This window comes from Mustela nivalis, assembly GCF_964662115.1.
Source record: "Mustela nivalis genome assembly, chromosome: 11".
Classification (NCBI taxonomy): Eukaryota; Metazoa; Chordata; class Mammalia; order Carnivora; family Mustelidae; genus Mustela; species Mustela nivalis.
Window position 1 is genome coordinate 69,739,708 of NC_139030.1, and position 26,809 is coordinate 69,766,516.

The 26,809-nt window shown below is 56.6% G+C and overlaps 1 protein-coding gene across 9 annotated transcripts in view; it reads left to right on the forward strand.

Moving 5' to 3' along the window:
• HDAC4 (histone deacetylase 4) overlaps positions 1–26,354 on the forward strand; it is a 283,692-nt gene extending 257,338 nt beyond the window's left edge. For 7 of the 9 annotated variants that reach the window (XM_082690962.1, XM_082690963.1, XM_082690965.1 and 4 more), the window contains 8 exons: positions 1,384–1,471; positions 2,628–2,747; positions 3,503–3,600; positions 11,338–11,456; positions 12,957–13,090; positions 24,339–24,423; positions 24,758–24,899; positions 25,164–26,354. In XM_082690962.1, coding sequence (XP_082547088.1) covers positions 1,384–1,471; positions 2,628–2,747; positions 3,503–3,600; positions 11,338–11,456; positions 12,957–13,090; positions 24,339–24,423; positions 24,758–24,899; positions 25,164–25,203 — 826 coding nt within the window. In that variant the 3' untranslated portion in view covers positions 25,204–26,354. Of the gene's footprint in view, positions 1–1,383; positions 1,472–2,627; positions 2,748–3,502; positions 3,601–5,115; positions 5,506–11,337; positions 11,457–12,956; positions 13,091–24,338; positions 24,424–24,757; positions 24,900–25,163 lie in introns of those variants that run through there. The other 2 variants (XM_082690959.1, XM_082690966.1) reach the window with 2 other exon arrangements.
• The last annotated feature ends 455 nt before the right edge of the window (positions 26,355–26,809 follow it).

Here is a 26,809-nt window from a genome sequence, read left to right on the forward strand (position 1 = left end):
ACTCTGGGTGGGATTCTGATAGCCCTACTGTGCGCGCACCTGTGGAGCTGGCGAGGCAGCAAGTGTGGCATGCAGATTGCCCTGGGGAGAGGCACTGGCAGGTAGGGACCCGCCTGGGACAGGGTTCCAGAGACCTGACTCTGGGCCTCACCAGCTGTGCACCAAGTACCTGGGTGCCTGGGCTAGACGCGGCTTCTTATGGGATCTGTGAAACCAGTCCAGCGAGTAGGACGGGCACCGTGGGAGGTGGGAGAGGTGACGTCTGGGCTCTCCCCTGAGGAATGAGTAGCTGAGGGTCAGACGGCAAAGCAAGGACCGTGCAAACGGAGCTCAGCTGGGAAACCAGGAGCGCAGGGAGGGGACTCTGGAGCCTGGTCAGGAGCAGCCAGAAGAACCAGGCTGAGGAACCGTAGGCTGAACCTGGATTCCCGAAGGAGCTGGGACTTTCATTCCCGGGCAGGTGGGAACCCTCTGTCCTCTGCATCCGGAAGTGAGAGCATCGAACCGTGGTTTGAGCAAGGACTCTCCTCTCCAGCGAGGCGGGGGTGCATGTGAGCTCCGACAGCGGCTTCGGGTTAGCCTGTGCTGCCTTCCCTGAGAAACCCTGGGGCTCAGTCACACCATGACTCAGAACCCTCCCTGAGGGACAGGCTCCTGTGTGCTTCCTTCCTCTGAAGGTAGCTTTCTTATTTGATTCTAAGTTGTTGGATATTCTGGAGCAGGAACCCAAACGGACCCAGATGGAGCACAAAGGAGCATGTTGGGGAAGCTGTTGGGGTGTTTGGGATGCACATGCCCTTGCTGCTGTGGGTTTCAGCCACTCAGAGCCTGTCATCCCACTGTGGGGGGCTTGCAGGTTGCTTGCCTGGGTTCCCAAAACAAAACCACCCAGGTTTGCCTGTTTCTGCAGTAATTCAGGCAAGGGGAATGGTCGGGGTTAGAAGATTGTTGGTTTTACTCAAATCCCATTGTTGGCATGTTTTTGTACTCTCGAAGAAGAGGACTCTGCTATTGCTCACGGGAGCGACGTGTGCTCACTGTCGCACATCTGTGTGCCCGGACAGATAAACAGGAAGCAGGTTGGATAGGTGACCTCGCACCTGGGGAGCGCAGCGCCCCACGGAGGCTGGTCAGCGAGCGGCTGCAGATCGATCCGGGCCAGGGAGCGGGGCGTGCGTGTACATTGTGGAGTGGATTTCTCACTACGGGGCATGGCCATGTGCATGGGGTGGGGGGAGGACATGGGGGGCCCATCTGTCGATTGGTAGTGTCGATTGAGGGAGCTGTGCCTTGAATTCTCCTGGGCCTGCAGACGGTTCTGCCGCACGTTATGTGAAGACCGGTGAGAACCCATCTTCTCCTTCTGTCTCCGCTCATCTGCAGGGGCTTCTGCTATTTTAACTCCGTGGCCATCGCAGCTAAGCTTCTCCAGCAGCGGCTGGACGTGAGCAAGACCCTCATAGTGGACTGGGTGAGTGGGGCCTGTTCCCCAAGAGGGGTGGGGGTTGGGGAGCCCATGCGCTTCCCCATGCAGATAGCGTCCCATGTGCAGACAGGAAGGGGCTTTCTGCTTCCATCAACATTGGATTTGGAGACCTTAACTTTCTGGAAACTACCTGAAATGTAGAAAACAAAAGCTCAAACCTGTCACGAGGACTCCTCACATCCATCAGCTGGTCCTGCCGGTAGCTGGGCCTGGAAGTGTCTGGAAATGGGCTTGTGGTTGAGAGAAGCAAAAGAGTGCTCGCTTCGGCAGCACATATACTAAAATTGGAGAGAAGCAAAAGAAGGAGGATCCTTGGCGAGACCTTGTTGAGAGGAGGCTTGGTGGGCGGCGGGGAAGGAAGGGATAGCTGTGACAGCTACGAACTCACATGTCCACCTAAGGGCCTGGGCTACTCTCTCACACACCAGATGTGGCACTGTGTGTCTCAGTTCCTCCTGGCGGAAACCGCCTTCCCACTTCAGCCCGGTGACCCCTTCATGCTCTTAGCCTCCTTCCCTTTTCCTGTGGTGATGTTGCTTCTCACGGTCCCCCTGCCCCAAGAGGGTGAACTCTAGTTTGCAAACGCTGTGTCTAGTATCTGAACTCCCAAAACAAACCTCCAGCTTCTGACACTGGGAATGGACACCAAAGAGGGGTTCATTTTATTTTTTTTTCCCTATTCAGTTCAGTCTTTATGATTTGATAATTGCCTCAAGGGGAAAAGAAAGCAAATGCCCAGGAAGGATTATCCCACATACTGCAGGGTCCTTCTCCATTTGGGAAAGGCAACACCACACAGCCCGGCATACCCAGTAAGATTCAGTGCTGGGCACTGGGCACGGGGCCCTGAGGTGGCTGAGACCCAGGGGCACCAGGGAAATCTGTCCAGCGTTGGCCTTCAGTGGGCTGGAACCTTTGTCCCCGTGAGCCTGGCGTCAAGTGCAGTATAGTCCATGAGCACGTGACTCACAGCAGCTCGTCCCAGCGCACAGTGTGGCCTGGTGGAAGTTGGTGGTCTTAGGAGAAGAAGACCGGCTGGGACACACCTGGGGCCTGTTCCTTCGGTCCCCTCATCCCCGCTCCCTCCAGGCCCTGCTGGAGGTGTGTGCCGGTGCTGAGTCAGCTTTCCCCACTCTTGTAGGATGTGCACCACGGGAACGGGACCCAGCAGGCCTTCTACAGTGACCCGAATGTCCTGTATATCTCCCTCCACCGCTATGACGACGGGAATTTCTTTCCAGGCAGCGGGGCTCCAGACGAGGTAAACAGGGGCCGCCCACTGGTGCGCCGGGCCGCCGGAGGGGCCGAGGTGGGGCTGCCTGGGATGTAAGAGCACCAGGATGCCCAGCCCTGCACACACATGAGCCCTGGCTTCCTGCTCACGCTCACTGCACACCGTCTCCGGCAGCAGTCAGACGGTATTCCGTCATGTGTGTGTACACAGCCTTTATTTTGTCTGAAGTTCAAAGACAGACTGGACCTGATTTCTGGCTCTAATCTAGGCAGACCGAAAGTAGGCATGGGGCACCCCCCCATTCCTCTGGGCCCCTGGGCTTGTCCATCCCTCAGGCGGGGCACCAGTGCTCTCCTGTACCTGTCTGGGGCCACATGGGAGGGGGAATTGGGCTCAGAGCGTCCTCCGTGACACACCGATCCTCCCGCGGAGCCTGCCCTCCCTGAACAAAGGGGCCCCAGTACCCAGGGGAAGGGTGTCTTCAGATTCTGGGTCTTACTTCTAGGAATGAAGTAGAGAAGGATGGCCTCATTCATGGATTTCTCTGGGTGCCCCCCAGGGCGTCTGCAAGGCCCCACTGTCAGTCTTCCCGCACCGCTTGGCAGCTCTCAGAGCTCCCCAACGTGCGAGTGGCCGGCAGCCCCGCATTCTGTGACCATGCTCCGCTGGGGAAGTCTGCAAGTCAAAGGCCATGGGGGCTCTGCTGTGGGGCCCCGAGGGTCAGGTGCCCTGATGGGTCTCTGGACAAGGGTCCGTGATGGGAGCTTCTCTCTTCCATGCAGGTGGGCACGGGGCCAGGCGTGGGCTTCAATGTCAACATGGCTTTCACTGGTGGCCTTGACCCCCCCATGGGAGATGCAGAGTACTTGGCGGCCTTCAGGTGAGTGTCCTGGCTTTCTATCCCGCAGGGCAGTCACGAAGCAATCGAGTGCCGCTGCCTCGTCCCCAGCTCTTGTTCCATTTTCCTGATGTTCTCCAGCCTTGCTCTTCTTCCTGCACACATGGACGCATCTGGGGCTGTGGCTCCAGTCCCCCTCGTGGTGCCCAGCAGACATGGGCATTTGCACAGTTTGGAGAGATGGGATCCCGGGTGATGCGCACGGCTCTGTGGACACGTGTGTATGCGTGTCTGCAGATACGTGTGCACGTGGCCGTACATGTGGAAGCATTCGTGCAGGTGTGCCCACGTGTGCACATGCGTATCTCTGGTGGTGCGACTCCATTCAGGGACTGGTCTGTGAGCATTCTGCTGGAGCCATGGCCCCCTGCTCCATGGGGACCTCTGTGGGCCACAGGAGCCCTCGAAGCATCTCCTGGCTCCTGTCTAAACTCAGCATGGTGGTTGGCTTTGAGCACACGAGTTGCTCTGTGGCTGGAAGTTCCCTTCCCAGCTGCTCCATGGCTCACAGAAGCAACAGCTCAGGTGTGACAAGGCCGGGGCAGGAGGGTTGCCTCTCGGGCAGGGCAGCCATATTCCCAGGTCGGAGCCCAGCACCACCCTAGGTGCTTCTCTGCTGGGATCATCCCCTGCATCACTTTTCCTCTTATCTCATTGGTTTAACATTGATGGTTCTTCTTACTCCTGATCAGGAAGGAATATAATTCTGGCAGTTGCTTGTCTAATTTAAGGGAGAGGGATGCCTCCAAATGGTACAACATCTGGAAGTTCGCCAGTGTACACAGTCGCCTGCCAGCAACTCGAGGTCCGGACAGGGCAGCACCAGCAGTGGTGTCCTCCCGGCTGTCCAGGGGGCTCCCTGCAGCGAGCACCCCTTTATCCTATCCCCGCCCAAGAGGTGGAAGCCCTCTTGGGGCACCATGGGGCCAGCTCTGGCGTGGGCGGAGGGTGGCGCTGTGCAAGGCCTGGGATACAGTGTTGGGGGCGGGGAGCTCTGCATGACCACGCCTGCTCACGGCCAGGCTTCCACGGGACCATGTCCCTTAGGTGCTCTGGTCCCAGCATGGGGACACCTGGCTCCGGGAGGTTGTCCTTCAGCCCCAGGGACCCCCCCCACCCCAGACCCCCGCCCTGGGCCAGCCTTTAAGATGAACCCTTCACTCTGAGTTGGTGTTGACATTCTGTTTTCATCTTTTGCCAAGCGTGTAGACGATGATACCTTATCAAATGAACTTTGTAAAGCTTAAATAGCTCCTTTGAAAAGGAAAATTGTTTCAGGATTGGGGTTTTTTTTATTGATTTTAATGTAAAATAGCACTTTGAAGTTTACAATTTATGGTTCCCTGGGTATCGATCGATGGGGAAAGAAGGGTCAGGATCCACTTTCCCCTTTCTTCTGTGCTTCTCCCCCTGGTCGAGGGGTCCCCCAGGGACAGTATGTGCCTCAGGGGCAGCACCTTGTTACTCAGACTCGTTGCCTGCCACGTTGCATTTCAGGAGATCAAGCCTGAGATGAAGAAGAGATAAGAAAGGTGCCCCTAATGAAATCCAGAAGGAGCGGCACTTTCTCCCCGGGCTCAGATCGAGGAGAAACGGCAACCCTAATTCAAACCAGCGTGCCGCCAGACGGGCTTTGAAGTCTGCCGAGCCCAGGCGAGGGCTCTAGGCGGACAGACAGCACGGTGCACTCTCAGCCCTCGCCTGCCTGCCGTCTGGGGGCGAGCAGGTCGCCCGTGCCGTCAGGAAATGACACTGGGATTACGTGTGCTTCTAAATCGCGACTTTCATTTAAATGTGATTTTATAAAGTTTATCAAAGATGTCAGAGAAACTGGATATTTGGAAGTTGTAACTTTAATCTTTGAATGAACTGTGATTTGCCTTTAAATTGAGCAGCCGAGCAGATTGATTTCACATCCCCCAACCTTTCAGGCATGACCTAAAGATTGACATTTCAACTTCTGTTACTTCCATAAGGTGTTTTGGGGGGGTTAGGGTAGCTTTTTTTTTTTAAACAAAAATAATTTTTTGTTGTCATGGTGAAATGCACAGAGTGCTTCCTGTCTTAGCCTCATGGCACATGCTGTTCAGTGGTGCCCACCGAGCTCACAGCGCCCAGGCCAGTCCTCAGAGGCTCCGCCTCCCATTTGGGACATGCCATTGTGAAGACATCGGATGCCAACCCTTGGACTTCATTTACCGAAGGCGGTTATGTCTCTCGAATGGCATCCAAGTCTTTTCCCATGTGGACGTTTTACCCGGGACGTCCCATGGTGATTAGAAGCAGAGTGCATGCACACATCCAGCCCCATCCTGGAGGGTGGCGCAGCGGTGGGATGGAGCAGGCCAGTGCAGTGATGGGGTGCTGGGACACCTGCCCACGGCAGGACAGAAGCTTCCTGGCTGAATCCTGGAGGAATGAGCCCGGGACAGGGTGGTAGGCCTCCTCATGGGAGGAGCCCTGCAGGTGCAAACCTGTGGGCATGTGGGGCCATCTCTGGGGACGAGAACTGTGTTCCTGTCCATCAGGGAGCATGTCTGGGGCTCTGCCGAGGCGACCAACATCTGGCTGTTCCATACCTATCTAGTAGGAGCTTTTGGGGGAACTCGGGTCCTAAACACTTGTTGCTTAGAGTTGAGTTCATCAGGGGAAGCCAAGATCCTGCCAAGAGTGGGGCAGGAACCGCGGAGGAAACTTGGGGACAATGAGGCAGAGAACCCATGGGTATGTGGGGCCACCTCTGGGGTGGGCATGTGTCCCAGTACCCCATCACTGCACTGGCCTGCCAGGTTGTGCTCCTAGCAAATTGAAGGGAACAGCTGGGAGAGGCCTGGGCTGCGGTGTCCGGCCTAGGAGAGACTGCTTCTCGGGCCAGTTGTGGGTCTGTGGGACGGCCTCAACAGGCAGCACTGCCCCTGCTGTTCATCCCTGGTGGTGGGGGTTGGCAGGGAGAGAGGAGGGACGTCCCAGCATCACCAGGGCTGGGTGAGCACTGCACAGAGAGCCGGGAGGCATGTGGGGCCTGGAGCCATGGGGGTGTGGAGTTGGGGCATAGAGGAGATGGGTCGGCCGAGGGTCTGGCCCAGTGTCTGGCCTTGCCCTGGGGGCCTATGCAGTCTCACGATCCAAAGTGCCCATGGGGTGCGCAGGATGATGGGCATCACTGTCGGGGGACAGCTGGAACACAGTGTTGGGTTCCCATTTCTGTCTGTGTTCTGACTCGCTGGAATCTTTGGTGCGCCTGGTGGCCTCGGTGATGCGGCACTCCCAGGGCTTTGCGGCCGTGCTGCTCAGAGGCTGGGCCCGCTGTGCAGGTCACAGACTGAGAGCAAACACGCCAGCCCCTCCCGGTCCTGGAAGCAAGGGTTTGCACAGCACACAACAGGAGTTGTTCCCAGTTATCAAATGCTGTGGTTCTTAAGGTTGTGCGTCAGCCACCAAGGGTGCCAGTCTCCTGGGAGACGGGGTCCATCCATTCAGGAGCGGTGGTCATCCATCCGTTGGGCGGTTCCACCTCCCGTGAACTCTCCAGCTGCAGACGCAAAGCTGCGGCCTCTGCCGTGTGGGCTCTCCAGCACCTCATGATAGGAGAGGTTTGTTGGCCAGCGGTGTGGACTGTGTTACCAGGGCCCGTGGAGGCCCTGGTCTACCCTCCCACGCCCCCCCCCCCAGTGCTCTCTGGCATGGGTGGGCACAGCCCCGACGACAGCGCCATGGACCCAATGGCATCCAATAACCATGAGTTCGGTGCCCTTTGTGCTGGGCCCAGGTTGGGAGACAAATCTAAAGGCCATTTCCTTCCAGAAACTGAAACCAACTGTTGAACAAGTGACTGTGTTCAGACTCCCCTGTGGTTTTGGAGACATGTTCGTGCACCCTGCATATTCTGATGTCCACTGGTAGCTTACGAAAAACCTGCTGTTAGCTCTACGTGCCCCATGAACATGCCCAGCACGATCACGGCCGCGGAACAGCCCCAGACTGACAGTGGGCACGCGCCTCACTTGCAGATAGTGCTCCTGCCACCCTGTCTGTCGTGCCAGCTCGCACCCATCCTGGACACACAGCCTTCCTCCGTGGAGGTGCATGGCGTGGCCCGTGAGCTACAGGGGTGAGGGACGGGCTGTGTCCGTGCAGAGCACACCAGCTGCCCACCCCGACAAGGCCACAGGAAGGGAGTGGGCAGTGTCCCAGGGCTGCTCCCAGGAGGAGCAAGCAGACAGGCCCAGGCTCTGTCCCTCAGACTGCTCTGTCCCCTAAGCACCCGCCCCACAGCCAGGACACACAGAGGGGGCCTCAGGGGACACAATGGTGGAGTTGATGGTGGTGTTCCTGAGAGCTGTGTGCTGCTTTCCTACGGTAAGGGCTGCACCAAGTATGGATACCAGCCCATCTCCTCCTGCCTCTGAGGGGACAGTGGATGGTCTGCTGCCTTGGGGAGCTCTTGCCCACCCCCTATGGCCCCAGGCTGCCCTGCAGGAGGTCTGAGATGGCCCCACAGAAACACTGCCTTTAAAGTGATCATTTGAGAGAAGGGCTGCTGTAAACATTTAGATCTCTTATCACAGACTAAGTTCTTTGTTAAAATTTTGTTCTAGAAATAAAAGGCAAGGGAGGCCAAATTCACATTTCCTTTGTGACATCTCTGAAGTGTGGGGGTCCTGAGCAGGATGATGACATGGGGTTTCAAGAAGTCCAGCAGGATCAGCCGCATCCAGCCCCCCTTCTTGTAGGTAAAGAAGCAGAGTCCCTCCAGGGGCAGTGACATTTCTCAGGGCTCCCGAAAACTGGCCTGGAGACCGCTCTGCGCACCCAGCTCTCAGCAGCCCTGCAGCCCTTCTCAGCCTACATAAGTGACTGAGAGGACAACCCGGAGGCTTCCAAACCAGGAAACTGGAGTGTGTGTGCACATGAGCAGCTCGTGCTTGTGCGTGGCTGGTGGGCCCGTGGCCTGTTCGCGCACACAGACATGGGCTTTCACGTGTTGTTTTGATTGGCTTCGCGGCCATGCCACACAGCAAGTGTAGATGCCAGGGGTTCTCTTGGGGCTAACTTCCTCTAATGATGATTTTAACAGGGCTATTTTTGTAATTTTGTGGGGGGATTAGAAACGGACTAGCCCGGAGGTCCTTCAGAGAACTAGGCCCACCACGTGCGCTTGCTACAAAAGCAGAGGCGCTTTGGGAATGAATTGGTGTCTAAATAGGCATGTGTGGTTGTCACGGAAGGAAGGTCTTGGCAGTGAGATCACACCAAACGCAGGGCTGAAACCGTTCTTCTGCCCAAAGACAAAGCCTCTGTGACAGGAACTACATTAAAATAATCAAAGAACCATCTGTCTGGACAAGTGTAGACCGGACCTGCTGGCCGTCGGGTGCCCACCGAGGGAAAACAGCGCCTCCCGCAGGAAGGCAGGCCGTGTCTCCAGCCGCAAGGTGAACCTTCCCCGGCTGCTGAGGTGCTCCCCCGTGCTCCCGCCCACACCCGGAACCTTCTACCTTCAGGTCGCCAAGGCAGGACTGTCAGCCCACGCTTCGGCGTGGGCCCTGAAGCAAGCAGTCTGCTTCAGAGACTCTGGGCACACTTTCTGTTGACAGAACCTGAGGACTTCCATAGCATCTCAGTGCACACGAGGAAGCATGCTGTAGTCCAAAGTGGGCATGCACACTAAAGAACTTCCAGAGTCGGCGTGATGGAGTCTAAAGTAGGCCTGGGCCACATCCCACCATTTGAGATTTATAGGAACATACCATGCATACATGTTCACAAACGGGTGTGGCCACTTCCCAACAACAAGGGCAGCGTGAGTCACGGCCCCAGGTCCTGTGGCCCAAGGACGACATTCACTCTCTGGCCGTCGGCTGGAATGTCTGCTGCTCCCCGGTCAGGAGTCATGGGATGTACCCGTAGCCCCCAACAGCTGGCCCCCTGGCACAGACCTGGGTCTCCTGCGGCCACTTGCACAGCCTGGAACAGACGCCATCCAGAGGCGGCTGCATGAAGTGGGCACGGCCTCAGAGGAGAGGAGAGAGAAATGAGAGCCATGTGAGGCTCGGGAGCCAACCCTGGCCTGTGACCACCCAGTTGAGGTTCTAGAAGTGAGGTTCTCGGCTGGCCGAGCACCTGCGTGTGAAGCTGGTGCCTGTCCGTACAACTGACCTTTTCAGTGCCTGACTTGATCAGAGGGGCTTGCTGGCGGGGTCTTCGAGCAACGGGCCATGCCTGTCCCACACCTCCTGCAGAGATGGGTGGTAGGATCCTAACTTCCTGTGTAGCGTTCCGGAGTTCCCATCGCTTCACCCCCTGAAATCAGAGGGACTACTCTAGAGGATCGCAGTCTGGAATCATTCCAAGAGGAGAAACCACGAATTTTTCTTGCATTGGCCAATGCTGGCACTTTATAAAGTTGACTTTGCAGACATAAAGGGCGGATTTCAGGGCAAATTTTGTTTTGTAATACAAGGCCTGAGAGACTGTGGAGACTCTTGTCCCAGCCCTGTTGCGCTTTGGGCTTGGTGTTCCTGCTGACCTGACCATGGGCCAGGCTGGGGGCCTGCGAGCACATGTTTGACCGACTTGAGAGTCAGAGGTGATTCGCGGGACTGTATGCCATTGGAAGCTGTGGGAGTGGGAAGCAGGTCTTTGATGCTACAGAAACCTAGTCTAGCCTGCGGGAGATAGGGAGAGTTGGGCTTCCCGTGACCACAAGTGAGAGAGGAGGCCCACGTGTGCAGGGCGCGTGGGTGACAGTGAGCTCCCTCCAGGCCCACTGCAGGCACACGGCCCACAGGGAGGAGGGAGACTCTGGAGTCCAAGGTGGTGGGTTCAAAATCAAAGAAAGCAAGCGTAACTGAAAGATGAAGTGTTTCAGCTTCTCGTTGTGATACTTATACAGAGCTCAGAGCGCGCATTTGTAGGACGAGCTGATGGAGTTCGACTCTGCTTGCCGTGGTTGTTTCCTGTTAAGTGTTTTTTCTACTTTTCAAATGGACAGTTCTCCTTGTTTCCCCGGTATCCCTAAACTGCTGAACTTCTCCCTGGGTGTTTACACTTTTAGCCTGTCTATTCTCTTAAATCTGATCCCCACTTGTCCCTTTACGGGACGCAGGTGTCAGGTTAGCCTGGCAGTCACGCTCGCACGCATGCCTGTGGTCACCCCATCACGTGGGCTGCTGCTGTGGCTGCAGGTGGGTGGAAGGAACACACCAGGACCCCCTTCAGGCCAGGGCTGTCAGGGGCTCCACTGCCTCCCCAGACACACAGCTCTGGGTCCCTGGTACTGGGGGCAATCAGTGGCCGTGCCTGTCTCAAATCGGCCATGTAGAATAAGTGCAGGGGGTGGGACAGCCGCCCGCAGCTGCGGGAATGAGACAAGATGGGCAGGGATGGGGGTGGGGAGGACCTTCAGCAGCACGAACAGCTGGTGCTGGGGTGGGGCTGTAGGTCACCTCCAACAAACCAGCTGGGCTCCTCAAGAATCCTTGTGCCATGGCTTTGATGGGCATTTATACTGGGCTTACTGATTTGGACATTTAGGATATCAGCAGGATGAACCACGATCACACTGGGCTGACCTCCTCCCAAGTGTGAGCTATGAGATCCCAGCTCCCATGTGCAGCCCTCACCCTGCTGACCTTGAGACAGGGCAGGCTCTGTCAGTGGCTGTCCACCCCCGTCCATGGCCGTGTCCTCACCTGACCCCTGTCACCTCCTTTGCAGGACCGTGGTCATGCCCATCGCGAACGAGTTTGCCCCAGATGTGGTGCTCGTGTCATCAGGCTTCGACGCAGTGGAGGGCCACCCCACGCCCCTTGGTGGCTACAACCTGTCCGCCAAATGTAAGTTGGGTTCGCAGATGGCCCAGGAGCAGTCTGGATTCTGCTGTGTTTATGGTTAGGTTCAAGCCTCCCCTTTGGTAACAACAGGAGGAGGCTGTCCTCATCATGTCTTAGCAGGATCATGAGCGCACCGGCCGCCCCAGCGAGCAGAGGGTGCACAACAGGGCCGTGTGATCCAGGACCCAGGGTTGCTCTCCTGGGGGCTATGCTCCGGCATGGACCTCCGAGCCCTCGGTAGCCCATGCAGTGACCCAGCAGAGGATCAAGAGGGAGCTGTGTGCCCAGCACCCCTCCGTGCACAGCCAGCTGCTGCCATCTGTGTTCAAGACCCCCGGGCTCCCTCTGACTTAGGAAGATTCTGTCCTGGGGCCCCGCAGTAAAGTGGGTGCAGCGGTGCAGCCAGGAAGGTGGGCTCGTGCTCTCCCAGGGTACCAAAGAGGGATGCGTACGGCCCAAGGTAGTGCGTTAGGATTGCGCAGGTGCAACCTTTACTGAAAGCAACTGTTGCGAAAATGTGCTCACGTCATATGAGCGGTAGGCGTGTTGGGATCACTGCAGCCTCATAACAACGAATAAGTTCAAAAAACATTGTGAGAATTACAGAAATGTGACAGACACCAAGCAAGCAGACACTGTGGGAGATCGGTGGCCCCGATGCACCCGATTCGGGGCAGCCACTGACCTTCCCTCTCTGAGAGGTGCATTCAGGGGAAGCATAGGCTGGGGTGCACCCAGGGTCCTCGCGGCAGCCTCAGGGCCTGCATCCCTGTGTCCATCAGAGACAAAGCCCAGCCTTTGGGACATTTCAGCCTCACTGGGCCCGCAGCCGCCGGACAGCACAGCCTAGACCTGGGCCCTGTGTGCTGACAGCAGCAGGTGGTGGGGCCGCTGTTCAGGGGCAGTGGGGTGGTTCAGCTCCCATCAATGCCAGCCAGTTCTGGCATGGATGGGAATCACTGTGACCTGCCAGGCACTTTCTGCGGACAAGAGGAGATGTGAGTGCGGGAGGGTATGCTGTGCTTGTTGGAGAAAGTCAGACCCACTGGACATGGGGTGAGAGTCCTGGAGGGGCCCGCCCAGGGGTGTGTGTACCCAGCACACTGCTGACTGGAAGGAACCCCTGGGCCTCTGGTCCGCAGGCTGCATGGGCACAGCTGTGGGGATGCACTCATGCTCCCCCCTCCGCGGTCCCAGCAGGAAGCTGAGGGCTCCTCCTGGGGTTCTTCCTTCCTTCCCCCAAGCGAGATGATTTGCGGCGTTATAAAATCAAAGCACCCAAACCGTAATTCCTACTCTCAAACAGATCAAAAAGAATCCCGAACTGAGATTCTTCAACGACTGTGTTCCAGGCAGACCTGGCTTCCATTAGGTTTCAGAGCGCCGGCCCCCTGGGTCTCTGTAATGTGATGTAATGCGTTTCTGGGCGCTTTGATCGGCGGCCAGACGTCGGCTCGCGGCCCGCCCTCACCCTCCGCTTGCATCTCCCGTTTCCTCTTGCAGGTTTCGGGTACCTGACGAAGCAGCTGATGGGCTTGGCGGGCGGCCGGATCGTTCTGGCGCTGGAGGGGGGCCACGACCTCACGGCCATCTGCGACGCCTCGGAAGCATGTGTTTCTGCTTTGCTGGGCAACGAGGTAGGACAGCCAAGGGGCCCAGGGCTGCTCTGTGCGCGGGCTCCGGGTTCACGCTCGCCCTACGGTGGGACCGTTACCCATTCGATGAGGCCCTCCGGTCTGCGGGGAGGGAAGCAAGTGAGAGGACTGTTGAGAATCCCTTTCTCTGTAAGGATGCTCAGCTTTGCATGTGGGTTGAGAGTATTTTAATCTCCTCCCTTCCTTCCGTGTGGACAGTACGTTCTTGGAGGGGTTCTCAGGTAAGTTCTGGGGGTTGTGTCACCGGGCCAGTGTTGCTTGGAGCCCCACCTCCCTGCTCTGAGCCCATAGGTGATGCCTGAGCTGAGGTCCCTGTGCTGTGTCCCCACTGAGGCCACGGGACAAAATCTGGGAGATGCTGGCTTGTACAGCTAAGCTCAGAGGGTCCAGACAAAGGGAGTGAAGGGTTCAAGGGAGAGAGTCCATGGGAGCCTCATGTTCTGGAATGACACTGGTCCAGGGCCCGTCCCTCCTGGCTGGCTGGTGCTCCCCATGGGGAGGGCTGCCTGGCTGGGGGTGGAACGGATGTCGGGAGGGGAGGTGCTGCCCTCCACGGGATGCTCTGCAGTTCACTGAGCCCCTGAAGTTTGTGACATGAAACCTACCTGCAACTTCCACTTTGTGCTTTTCCTGAAATTCTCAGTGCATCCACAGGCCTTTGGAGACGGGGTCCTGTACCTGCCTCCTGCATCCCTGGAAGGAGCGTGGGGCGAGTCCCAACCCCTCACAGCACCACCCACTCTGGTTGCTTGCTGCTGCTCTAGCATAGCACTTGGGTCCCAGAAGCAAGTCAGCTGTGGCTCTGGGGAGGGTGGGCAGGTGTCTGGGTCCCCGGCCGGGCCTGCAACAGGGAGGTGCTGGGAACGCCTGGAGGTGGCCCACGAGTTCTGTTCCCATGCCGTGCCTGGGACTCGCGGCCCCTTCCTCAGGAGATGAGATGGGCATATACAGGTCTGCAGTGTGCGAGGACACCGTCCAGGAGAGCAGGTTCCCTGGGCGTCCAGTGGGGCTGCCATGGTCCCTGTGCCAGTCACCCTCCTGCTGGTCACCACCAAGATTCAAGAGAGCATGAGCAACAGGGCCCTGGAATGAGGCTGGAGGACACACAGCTCAGGACAAGCCATGCCAGCCACATAGCAATGACCCCACATGGCACAGGGGGTGCTGGGACACCCTGGCCACTTGTGGGGAGTCCCGTCCTGAGAAGGCTGAGAGAGCAGAGTGGCCTGAAGGGCGGGTGCCAAGGAGGCCGAGGTGGAGACTACCCCATGTCCCAGTCGCTGGTTTAGGAGGCCCTGGTGAGGAGGGCGCCCCTCCCACTGCACTGACCCCTGTTGGGAGATGCCAAGGCCAGACGGCTCTGAAGCCCCGGGAGAGGGTGATGTGAGGAGCACTAGCCACTTCCCCCGAGCAGGGCTGCCCTGCCTGCCCTAGGAAGGCCCCCCACTGAGGTTCCCCTCAGGCGCCTTAGACATGTCAGTGGGGCCCTGTCCCTGTGGTGTCCCAGCCTGGAAGCTTGAACTCCAGTTACAGTTCCTGCAGGAGGGACGTGTCCAAGAGCAGGTTCAGGCTCACCCTGACACTGCACTCCTAGAGCCTCGTCAGGGACACACAGTGGACGGCGGCACCCACAAGGCGTTTGAGGAGGGCCCTGATGGGAGATGCAAAGCGGGGTTCAAGCAGGCTCTCGAAGGCCCGTATCCAGTTTGCCTCCAGCAAGAAGGGGCGGGGTGAGGACATGTAGACAGGTCTCCAGTGATGGGACGCAGGGCTCTGTCCTCAAGCCATTTGCAGTCAGTGTTGTTCCCTTTGACTCGGGTGAGCCACAGAAGGCCTGCTGCAGACACAGTAGGATGAGGTGTATAGCTTGTGCTCCTCCAGGCTCAGGGGGGACCAAGCTGACCACGTGGCGTTTGGAGGCAGGTGTGAGGTCTGGACCCAGGTCCTGGCGTCAGCCATACGAGTGCAGGATCACGGGTGAACATGGCCTGACTTGGAGTTCAGCCCTTGGGAAGCTCTGTGCACGTCCTTTGTGTGAGCTGGCCCCAGGAGGAGTAGAAGGCCAGGTGACCCTGGGGAGTGTGGCACCAGGGAGGACGGCCACAGTGTCTCACTCTTGGGTCCACTCAAAGCAGGGAGGAGGGCAGGGACCAAGTGGGCACAGTCTCTGGGCAGCAGCCTAGGAGAAACCCTTCCTGTGTGCTCTGGGGTGGCAGCCCTCAGGGGCTGGAGGAGGAGAGTCGAGATCCTCAGCACCAAGGCTGAGTAGGCCCAGCAGCCAGAGTCCCCGGCTTTCGGCAAGGAATGGCTTTGCATCTATGTGCCCCGTGGGCTCTGGAGCTCGTGCTCCCTGGCCATTGGGGCAGGCTGTGGCCAGCCTGGGGCTGTGGGTGGCAGGCTTCAGGTGGCTCTGCTGTCTCCTCTCAGCCTTCTGTCACACATGCTGTTTACTTGAAGCTCAGTCACCGGGAGACCCCAGAGCCCTGTGACATGTCTCCTTCCCGGTCAGGTGGTTAGCAATGCCCTCGACTCTTCTAGAATAAAATACCAGCCTGCATTTTATTTTCCACCTTCCACTCACCGTCTCTTTACATAAAGCTGTCTTCTCCCCCCTTTTTTGTTAGAGTTTAAAGACAATTGAGTAATATATCCAAACCTTCCAGAAGCTTTTTGGTTATCCTAGCTAGTTATTTTCAAATAACAATAAAGAACTTGGCTTTCAGCTCCTGCCTGTTCTTGCTTCCTGGGTGTTTGCTCTCCAACAAGAAAACCTTCTTTTCCTTAAGCACATCAAAGAGCAGGAAGCACTGGTTCTACCGAGGTCTCTTAAAAATCTTTCTAATGCAAGAAAGTTGGGCAGAGCCCCACTCCCTATGTGCAGCCTCAGATGGTGAGGGCTGGAGCAGAGCCAGGTCTGCTGGGGTTCGGGAGGGCGGTTTGCATTGGAAGGTCACCTTCTCCTGAAAGCCCATCTGTGTGACTGTTTCAGCTTTAAGTTGTTGGCAACTGTCAGGGACAGTTGGCAATGAAAACTTGTTTCAGTGTGTCTCACAGGTGTGTAGGAACCCGGTAGTGTGGATGGAGATGCAGGGACCCCCATGGGTGGGTGTAGGGGCCGGTCTGGCTCACAACAGTGAGGGACCTGGGGCAGGTATCCCCCTCTAAGCAGGGGTTATGTGGGCCCCTTCCTGTGGATCACGTGGCATTTCAAGGCCAAGTGTCCCCTTTCAGCCCAAGTCTGGGATCAGCGGAGACTGGGAGGGTATCAGGTGAGACCAGCGTCCAGGAAGGCATCATCAGGGAATTGGACCCCTTTGTTACATCCTTACCCTGTGCCAGCTCTCGGTGGTCACACCGACTTCACAAGAGACAGGGACACAGAGACAGACGCAGCGGTGGGACAGAGACGGAGCAGAGACACTGAACTACTCAACCACATGGCTGGGGTTCTGTGCCCTCATGCCGGCACTCCCTGCTCCCTGCCAGGCTCGGCTCAGCCAGAGGCAACCGCATTGGTGACATGCAGATGCTGGTCAGGGGACATAGGGTCCCCGTCACATGCTCCTGGCTTAGGGTGCTGAGTCACCTGCTGGTTCCTAAGGCGGGCTTTCTCACTGCGTGCCAGAGGTCAGAGGAGCCTATGCACAGAGCAGCCTCCTTGCCCCATCCTCACAGTCACAGTGGGATGGAGGACACATGGTGACATGCTGACCCTCCCTGGCCCCCTTTCTAGAACAAGGATGAAGGTCCCTGTGGTTGCAGGCCACCTGGCTCGGCTCCCAGGACGGCAGGCAAGCAGGGTTCTGGCAGAAGAATCCCGTGTCCATGAGGCTCACCTTCTGTGAGTGCTTTTCCTAATCCCTCATCCTCTTCCGAGAGGACGTCACAGTGATGAGGACACAGCATGACAGAAGAGCCGGAGGTGAGGGAGACCAGGCAGGCTGCCCAAGGTCAGTGCAAGGATCCAGAAGAGGTTCTCCCTGTGGCTGGAGAGAACCTGGTAGGGCTATTTCTCCAGCTGCTGTGGGAGCAGGCGACCGATAGTTCTTAGGGAACACTCAGCCAGATCAGGAGCAAAGGGACCCTCCAGCCTGTTGTTGAAGGTCTGCTCTGCTGACAGCTGCTTCCCCAGGAGCCATCGCCCCACACAGCAGGCACCTGAGTGCCCAGAGGTCCCCTCTGCAGGCAGAGTGCCGTGACTGCAGCCAAGGGCACAGAGCCCCCTGTGGTGTGACCCATGGTGCCTATGCCCCTGGAAGGGAGACGAGGACTGAGCTCTGTCCCTGGGGAGCAGCGTTGCTGAGGCCAAGAAGGCTGTGGGGCTTCCCTTGAGAAAAGGACTCGAGGAACAGAGAGGCTGGAGCCCGAGAGCAGGTGCACCGCTGTTGGTAGACTGGTCAGGGCCTGGCAGGCACAGGCGTGCGCGCGGTGGGTGTGGGGTCACACAGCTGCATGTCATCCTCCTGTGACGTCCTCTGTGTCCCCTGGAAAGAAGGAGGGGCAGGTATACCTGCTGGCTGATGTGGGCCAGGGACCTGGCTGTATGGCTGCCCAGGGGCTCTGGATGCCCGGTGCCGGTTGGAGAAAGGCCCCCAGTAGGGACAGAACAGGTGCACCCGAGGACAGGGGTCTGAATCGCCATCACTGACATTTTCCCGCCGGCGCAGTTGCTCCCAAACGCGTAGTTTTATGTATTCTGGAAAGCCTGAGCGTGGACCTGAGTTCTGCCAGCCTATTTTAATAACCCGCTTGTCAGGGTGCTGTCACCTCTCAATCCCCGACCTAAATTGTGAGCAGTTTGAAACTATGGAGCAGGAAAAAGATTTCCATACCTAAAAAGACAGTGGGACCCGCGAGCAGATGTTACAGACGAGGCGTGATCTACACGGGGCAGTCTTCTGGTCCTCAAACTTGGATGGTCTTTGAGTTCTCCTGCCCACTTCAGCTGAGGCCAGCCTTTTAAAGACTGAACTCGATAAGCCTCATTTCCCTTGTGGTTCCAAAGTCTACAGACTCAGATCAGGGTGAATATGGCATGGGGTCTCCTGTCTGTCACCCTCAGGACAGGACTGTGTCTACAGCCGGCCCGATGGTTCCCTCTGACGAGCCACCTCCCAAAAGAGGCCCATGGCACAAGTGCAATGCTTTGGCATTAAGTGACCTACTTCTCCAGCTGAACCCCCTTCCAGATCACAAGGACCTTTATCTCCCATTTCTGTGTTCCGCATGCCTGCACCCCACTCAGCCCTGTCTGCAGGAGAGTCCCAGCTGCCCTCCAAGGACGGACCAGACCACTCCCCCTGCCTGGCCACAGCGGGCTGTGCTCCCCAGGGAGCCATAGCGGCCTGCCCACCCAAACCCAGTGTCCCAGGACCCCGCTCTGCCCTTGCCCATGGCATTCAGCACCTTTGGAGGTTCTGCTGGGTTTGCTCACCCAGGAAGGTTTTAGCTTATTGACAGTCTCTCCCAGGCAGGAGATGCTGTCAGACAGGGGGATGGGTGTCTGCTTTGTTCACTGATGAACCCCAACTGTGTAGCACAGAGATTTGTGCTTTGTGGGCTGCCCTAAAAATATATATTAAATGAAAGAATAGAATCCCAGCTATTAAGGGGGTAATATTTTTGAGCCATAAAATTTCTCCCCTTTTCTGGTCCTTTTTTCTTGAGTCGAGCCCAGAAGCAGCCAATGTCACGTCTCTGGCCCTGGAACAGAGCCCAGCACTGGTTGCTGCATGACCATGGGCTGAGCTGACCAGCCGTCATCGTGAGGGGCGCTTCCCAGGGCTCCTCCTCTCAGTCGTGTCACAGCCTTGCTCGGGCCCCTTCTGCTTTCCTCCTGAGACCCCGGAGGCCACGCGCGCTCTCTTCCCAGGGGCTGTCCCCTCAGACTTATGTGCACACTGCCCCTGGGAGGACACTTTGCCCCTAGGTTTGTTGTGATCTTTTCCCTGGGTGACGTGTACCTGCATGGTACAGAAGGTCCCCAGCATGGGGTGAGGACCCTTCTTCCCTGTTTGCTCCTGGTTCAGCCGCACAGTGAGGCCTCTGGTCTCTAGCAGCCTCTGCCAGGTGCCAGGGACAGAAGGATCCAGCCCCCGTTAACTGCGCCGATGCTGGGACAAGTTGATCCCCTGGGGTGGCTCGAGACGGGGGAGGTGTTGGTGGCAGAGGATGTTGGGGGGAGGGTGACACAAGACCCCTCAAGCCCACTGCCCCTGGAGTGTGGGTCCCGCGGGGAGACCGACCGTGGGGAGCCCCCACCCCGGGACGAGGCAGACCGCTGCCCCGGTTGTGACTTCTTGCTCTAACATACCCCTATGCTTCAGAGTGATAATCTATGGGATGAATTACGTTTCTAAAACCCTCTTTGTGCTTGAAAGTGGTGACACTGAACTTCTGACAAATACTGGAGTCGAGTGGGACAGGTGGGACCCCACAGGCTCTGATGACCCGGACCTGGTGCACAGAGCTTCGTGCCTGGAAGACGGCTGGGCTCTGCTCCTCCATGCCCTCAGCAGAGGACCTGGCTGAGCAAGCCACTCTTGGGGAGGCCACTGTCTCCAGAAGGGGTCCCAGCTGCCGGGGGCAGCAGAGCCGTTTTCTCAGCCCAGGACCCAGCGGGCTATAATAGGCTGGCAGCCAGGACGAGCTCCCGGCACTGGGCCTTGGCGACACGTGGTGCGATGTTTGAGCTCTGCCGGTTGAGGGGTGAACAGCACCTGGGGCAGGCTGGATCAATTCTCTCATCACTCCCAGTGCCGGGCATCTTCCCAGGTGCTTGTTGGCAGCTTAGACTTTCTCTTCTAGTGAAGTTCATGGCTTTGGCCCATTTTCCTGACAGACTGTATTTTTACTGTTTATTCTTAGAGGGGGAAATTGGACGGATGGGTGGGTGGATGAAAGGCAGGATGGGCAGATGTGTGGGTGGGTGGATGGGTGGGCAGATGGACAGGTGACTGGATGGGTGGACAGGTGGACGGACGGATGGATGGGTGGACGGACGGATGGATGGGTGGGTAGGCAGATGGACTGAGGAACAGTTAGGCATCTCCTGTTTTCCTGACCTCTAGAGGAGTGACCACGAGAACAGAGTAATCTCTTTCTTGACCGGGAGAGCTCTCCTGGGCCACGGGTCTCCTGTAGGTAAAAATCTAAAGTGACTCTGAGCCGATTTCTGTCCATCCATGGATGAGCGTTGGGACACACAGCTGGTTTTCCCACGCCCCCGTGCCATGGCCCCTTCCCCTGCTGGAGTGCACTGGCACCACCCCACTAGAACGTGTCCAGTTAAGCTGTTTCTAAGAATCCACTTTCAGCTACAATGTCCTTCCTTTTCCAAAATGTTGTTTCTGCCCCTTTTCTGTGTATTTACCTCTCTGCAGGACCCTTCTCTTCTCTGGCTCGCCTCCTGAACGGAGCACCTGCTCTACCTGACAGCCGCATTTAGGGCTCAGGACTGGCTGCACCTCCCACGCTGACACGTGGCATTTTCCTTGCTTCTCATTTCCAAGCATTTCCTGATTTCCGGTGACCCGTGATCAGTGGGTTTAATTTCCAGCCTCAGGGTCTCAAGTTCTCATTTGTGCCCCGTTTCTAATGGATGGCGCCATGCTGAGAGCGGGTGTGGTGGCCTTGTGCGTGGGCGAGCATGGTCTGCCTGTGTGGACGTCCGCGTGGTTTGGAGGAGCGCACCTCCTCTGCCCCATTCACACTCCTCCGTCCCTCGGCCAGGTTGGCCCGTGGTGCCCTTCCGTGGCTTTCTCTGCTGATTTCTGTCTGCTGTCCATAAGGTGCATGTGCCACTCTCTCCTCCCATGGCGCGTCTGGCCACGTCCGTCGGCCAATGTTCACTTCCCGCGTGTTAAACAGTTTTATCAAATGTGTGCAAACTTTAAGTCATCACATCCTTCTGATGAATTGATGTTTTTGTCACCATGTAGAGCTGTCCTTTGCATCCGGCTACAGGTTTCTGCTTCTGCACGTCGTGCAGGAAGCCCGCTGAGTCCTGCCATCTCCCTCCTCTCACAGACGCCACCTTCGTGGGCCACACCAGGCTGGGTCTCACCACGGCTTTGCTCACCATTCCACAGGTGGCCCATTAAGTGGAGACTCTGGACCTTACAGTGGGGCTGGTAGCGGCTTGTTTTTTGTGGCTCTGCTTTTTTCAGACTCATTTCTACATCTCACTCTGTGCTGTGTTGGTCCCTTTTCTGCCTTCTCCCCACATGACTGAGAGTCCCCCACATTCCATCTGCTCCCCCCTGGGGGGGAGATACACAGCTGCTTTGCTGTTTTCCAGGGGTGATCCTTCCAGGTGGCAACATGTGCCCATGATGCCGTCAGTGGCCTCTTCCCTCCCCATGCCACCCGGACCCGCGAGGGTCCACAGACCAAACACAGCACACCCCGCTCTGGACGCGCCTTCACCAAAATGTTACCTCCTTGCTGGAAACTGACCTGCGCTGGCCGGTGTCCTGTGTGTTCTGCTGGGCAGCCCCTACCCTGGCCCTTCCTGGGCTGTGCGTGCGGCCCTTGACTAGCCTTTCCCCGACCTTCCTTCCCTCCTTCCTATTTGCTTTCTGGACACCATTACTGTTCTACGTGGTTCCTGCATCTGTGGCCTTTCCTGCATTCCTGACACGTTCTTTGTCCATCATTCCTCCCTGCATCTCAGACCGTCACCCTGGATCACTGTGCCTCCAGCACACCCCGTACATTCCTAGGAGAGGGACACCACTGTCAAGGTCCCCTATCTGGTTGTCTTTATTCAAGTTGTGATTTTTCCCTCATTTTTTTTTCTTAAATAGGCTCCCTACCCAGCGCAGAGCCCAACCTGGGGCTTGAACTCAAGACCCTGAGATCATGACCTGAGTTGAGATTAAGGGTCAGACACCTAACAGTCTGAGCCACCTGGGTGCCCCCTCGCTCGTTCTTGACCAATAGGGCCCACAGTTGTGGTTGATGGTCGTATTCTCTCTGGATGCCCAGAGGTGGCCGCACACCGTCCTGTTGTTCTCTGCCACACGGGACTGGTGACTAGTGAGCTGCTTCCCTCTGCAGACCGTTTGCACTCTGCTCATCTGTGGTGCTCTGTAGCCTTCCTCTGATGTCCCTATGGCATGGGAGTCTCCTGTGATGCCTCCTGCTCGGGTCTGTCCCCCATCCACCGGGACACACAGACCCTTCCCCTCTGCCCGCTCCCCGTGCCACTGGTGCATTCAGAGTCCTTTTTTCGGCCATTGCTTCCAGGTTAGCAATGTTCTCCTAAGCTGATAGGCGTTTCCAGTATCTGCTGTTGTGTCTCCCTTTTTTACAAGTTCTGTTTGGCTCTCTTTCAAATCTTCCGGTTCCATTCAGTAATCCTACATTAGTCTCTTATTTTTAATACATATTAAATATACTTTATAGTTTAAAACTGATCAATCCAATAACCACAGTCTTTGAAAATCCAAATCTGGGTTTTTTCACCAGACTTTTAACTCTGGGTAGCTTTAGACCCAGAGGAGCATGGCAGAGCTATCACCAAACTCTTGTAGGCCCTCGGACGGTTTTCTCTCAGTAGTGCCTGGCCTCGGTGGAACTTTTATCCCAGCCTGGGAGCCAGCCCTGGCTCGGCACTGCTAAGCCAAACTATGCCCAGATTTCACTCACCTTCCCATGGCTGCCCTCATCGCGTCAGGGTCCCCATCCGGGACCCCACTGCACGTCTAGCCGCCCTTATTCCCCTCTGGGCTATGGTGGCCTCCCAGGCTTTCCTTGGTTGTTACTTTTGAAATATTGACTATTTTCAGCAAAGAACGCTGGTCAGGTTCTCTGTAGACTGTCTTTCAGTGTCTGTCTCGTTTTTCAAGGTGCTCAGCCCCACCTCTTGGAGTGGGCATGGGGACACAGATCATGTGCAGCTCTTCAAGAACCATGTGTGTCTCCTCCCTGTTAGACATCCAGTCCCTGCTGTTTGTCAGTGCAACTCCTGGACATTTCGTGCTCTGAGCTACGGCCCAGAACCGTGCTGTGATCTCTTCCCCACCAGGCCTCCCGTGTGTCCCTTTAGCCCACCCATCACCGTCCCGAGCGCTCCCTCCATCCCTGATACTGCGGGACGCACCAGGCTCTTCCTAAATTCTCCTGTCCCAGCCTCGGGAAGACCAAGCCCGGTTCTTTTACTGGAGGGTGGCATTGGAGACCTTGCTGGTTTCTCCTGAGCCTAGACCATCCTGGCGGACATCTGTGTTTGTTGGATGATAGTTCTGGGTGTAGACTCAGGCATCTTAGAACTGAAGTGGAACACCAGTCAGCAGCCTTGCAAGGGGGCCACAATTGCACTGTGGGCTCCGGCCCCTCCACTTATGGCATGTGAATGAGGGAGACTGTGTCCGGCCCTTCCTTCTCTGAAGAGCTCAGGCTAAGAGCAGACCTCTCCCCACCGGGTGTCTCTGCGGGCACGTTGTCTCCGTGAGCCTGGCTCGTCTCTGGGGGTGCTGCGGTCACTCCCACGCAGTCCTGCATGGCCTCTGGCCTGTCCCAGAATGTGTGATGGCCCACGAGGCTCCAGCTTCCTTCTAGAACCCAGCAGATCTCCCTCGGTGTTGTAGGCTTGTCTGATTATTTAAAGTTTTTAAAATTATTTTTATGATGTGTTTCACCAAGTGAGCTTAGTGGTGCTGTTGAGGACTCCGCAACGTGCCCTGTGGGCCTCTGGTTGACTTGTGCTTCCTTATTGTCCTCTGTGGTCTACACTGGAGGGAACACTGGGAGCACAGTTTCCCCTCAGAGAGACTCTACTGATTGTCTTCTTTCTTTCCTCTTTTCCCCATCTGGGGGAAGAAAACCGTCAATGGGATGTTCCGGGTTTCTTATTGTAAGACTACAGGTGTGAAAGTGGTATTTCCAGAAAGTGGTCATTATTTTCCCCTCCTGCACGGTGGTGTAGGTGGTGCCTCCCATAGGCCCCAGGCAGACAGCCTTCGGGGCCAGCCAGCTCCTAGACGCGGTGTCTGCCTGCACGAGTGCTCTTGAATACGCCTGATGATCTCTGAAAACAATACCTCAAAGAAAAGAAATCAACTTCTGTTTCAAAAAAAAATTATAGTAAATAGCAAAGCCACATTTAGCTTTTTTTTCTTCTCTGTCCACAAATACACTTGAGAAGTTGACTTTAACTGTCCCATCCCGGCACACGGGGATCGTACGGACAGCCTTTCCATTCGCTGTTTTATACATTTTTTCCTAGCTTGATCCTCTCCCAGAGAAGGTCTTACAGCAGAGACCCAACGCTAATGCAGTCCGGTCCATGGAGAAAGTCATTGAAATCCACAGTGAGTTGCCTGGGCCGCTGGGGGCCGTGGGATGACCCAGGTCGCAGAGACTGTCGTGTAGGTGGGTCTGCCCTGTGCCCCCACCAGCCCCCACCAGGATCTGGGCCACTCAGAAGGCCCAGATCCAAGACAACAGCGAGCAGCGGGCTCCGGTCTGGACGGACCCTTGCCCGTGCCCCTCATACTGCCCCCCCGCCCCCGCGCCAATTCCTACCCCATCCCAGGTGCCTCTGCCACCGGGAGGACTGGGCTGTGCCAGCTGCCTCTCCCAGGTGCCCGGTTTTTGTGCACTGCGAGCCAGGGGAGGCTCCGTAACGCTGCTTCTGCCCCCCAGGCCAGTACTGGCGCTCCCTGCCGCGCCTCTGCTCCACGGTGGGCCACTCTCTGGTAGAGGCCCAGAAGTGCGAGAACGAGGAAGCAGAGACCGTCACCGCCATGGCCTCGCTGTCCGTGGGTGTGAAGCCCGCTGAGAAGAGGTGAGCATCTCAGCCCTACAGCGGGGCCACCCTCCACCAACAGCCCGGCAAGGGACGGAGGGACAGAGGGCAGGGGTCCCAGCCGTAGATGCCACCGTCACAGCAGTGGGAAGGCTCGTGGAAACTCTGGAGGAGCCTTCACTCCGGAACGGGGGTGGCGGGAAGAGCGGGCACGGGTGTGGGGAGCAGGCGCCCACCACCCCCCAGCTTCTTGGCCCTAACCCCGCGGGCTCTCTGTCTCTGTTGTGCTGGGCGCTGCTGCAGACCCGACGAGGAGCCCATGGAAGAGGAGCCGCCCCTGTAGCCTCCCGTGGAGCTGCGGGCCTCTTGTTTGTCTGTCCCCGTCTGGAAGCTCCGCCGAGAAAGCTCCTGTTTCTGTGCGGCCTGCCCGCGCCCTCTGCCCAAGGCTGGAGCAGCGGCGGGAGGCCCCCGGGGGCTCCCCAGCGGGCGGCCCTGCACGGCCCCGGGACCCCTGCGACGCCGGGCTCTCGGCTACCCTGACGGAGGCCGCGGAGGAAGGAAGCCTGTGGCGGCTCGCGGCAGAGCTGCCCACTTCGTGGCCATGAGGGAAGGAAAACGAAAATCAAAGATCTAATAATACAAAACAGACTCGATGAAAACTGGTGCTTACCGTTGATTATTACCCACAATTCCACAGTCTCTGTGTAAACCACTCAACGCATCCTGTAGCTTCTTTTTTTGTTCGAGGGAACGTTTTCTCGGGCTCCAGCCGCGTCCGGGAGCCACAGCGGCGTGCAGGGGGGGGTCTGCGACAGCAGTGGGATGGGGGGAGGGGGGACAGGCAGTCATGCGTGCCAGGGCCACGCCGGACACACGCAGACAAGGGAGCCTGTGGGAACCGGCTCGGGTATCCCCGAGCCATCGGAAGATGCGAGTTTGTGCCTTTTTTTTATTGCTCTGATGGATTTTTGTGGCTGGGTTTTCTGACGTCTGAGGAACAATGCCTTAAGAAAAAATAAACAGCAGGAATTGGGGGGACAGTTTCCTGTGGCTGCGTGCTGGCCCGGAGCAGGGATGGGGGGCTTCAGGGCCGCCGGCCTGCAGGCCCGGTTTGCTTTAGTGCTGTTTAAGAGAAAGGGAGGTCGTTCCAGCAAAGTGGCAAATACTGTTGGGGGTTTTGAAGTCCAACAAATTTTAAATGAATCCAAAGTGTTCTCTTCTCGTACATCCTATAACAAACAATTGAGCATCTCCATTTGGTTGTGAAGCATGTCCTAGCACACTTCCAGTGTTATGATCGGAATGCTTTTTATGAAAAGCAAGTAGCATGAAGTATTGCTTAAATTTTAGGTATAAATAAATATATATATGTATAATATATATTCCAATGTATTCCAAGCTAAGAAACTTGATTCTTATGAAATCTTGATAAAATATTTATAATGCATTTATAGAAAAAGTATATATATATAATAAATGCAGATCATAAAGGTCCCTGGCGAATGAATGACTTGTGAATTAGACATCAAGGTGCTTATGGAAAGGGATCTCGTTTGAAACTCACGTATTTTTGAACCCCAGCCTGGACAACTTTCAGATCGCCAACACGTTCGCCACTGGGCAACTAGCCGGCCGGTGTGTGCTCTCCTTCCGCTCTCTTCGGACAGGACCCCTCCCGTTCCGAACCTCCGTGCACATATGTACCTAATGAGTTTTTATAGCAAAGAATATAAATTTGCTGTTGATTTTTGTATGAATTTTTCACAGAGAGATCCTGAATAAGCATTGTTTTGTGAATTTTACATTTTTTCTCACCATTTAGCAATTTCCTGAATGGTAACAATGTCTAAACTTTATTTCTTTCTTTCTAAATCCTTGCTTGTACATTATTTTTTAACTTTTTAAAGGTTTTTTTTTCTTTTTATTATTTTCATCTTTGTTTATTTTTG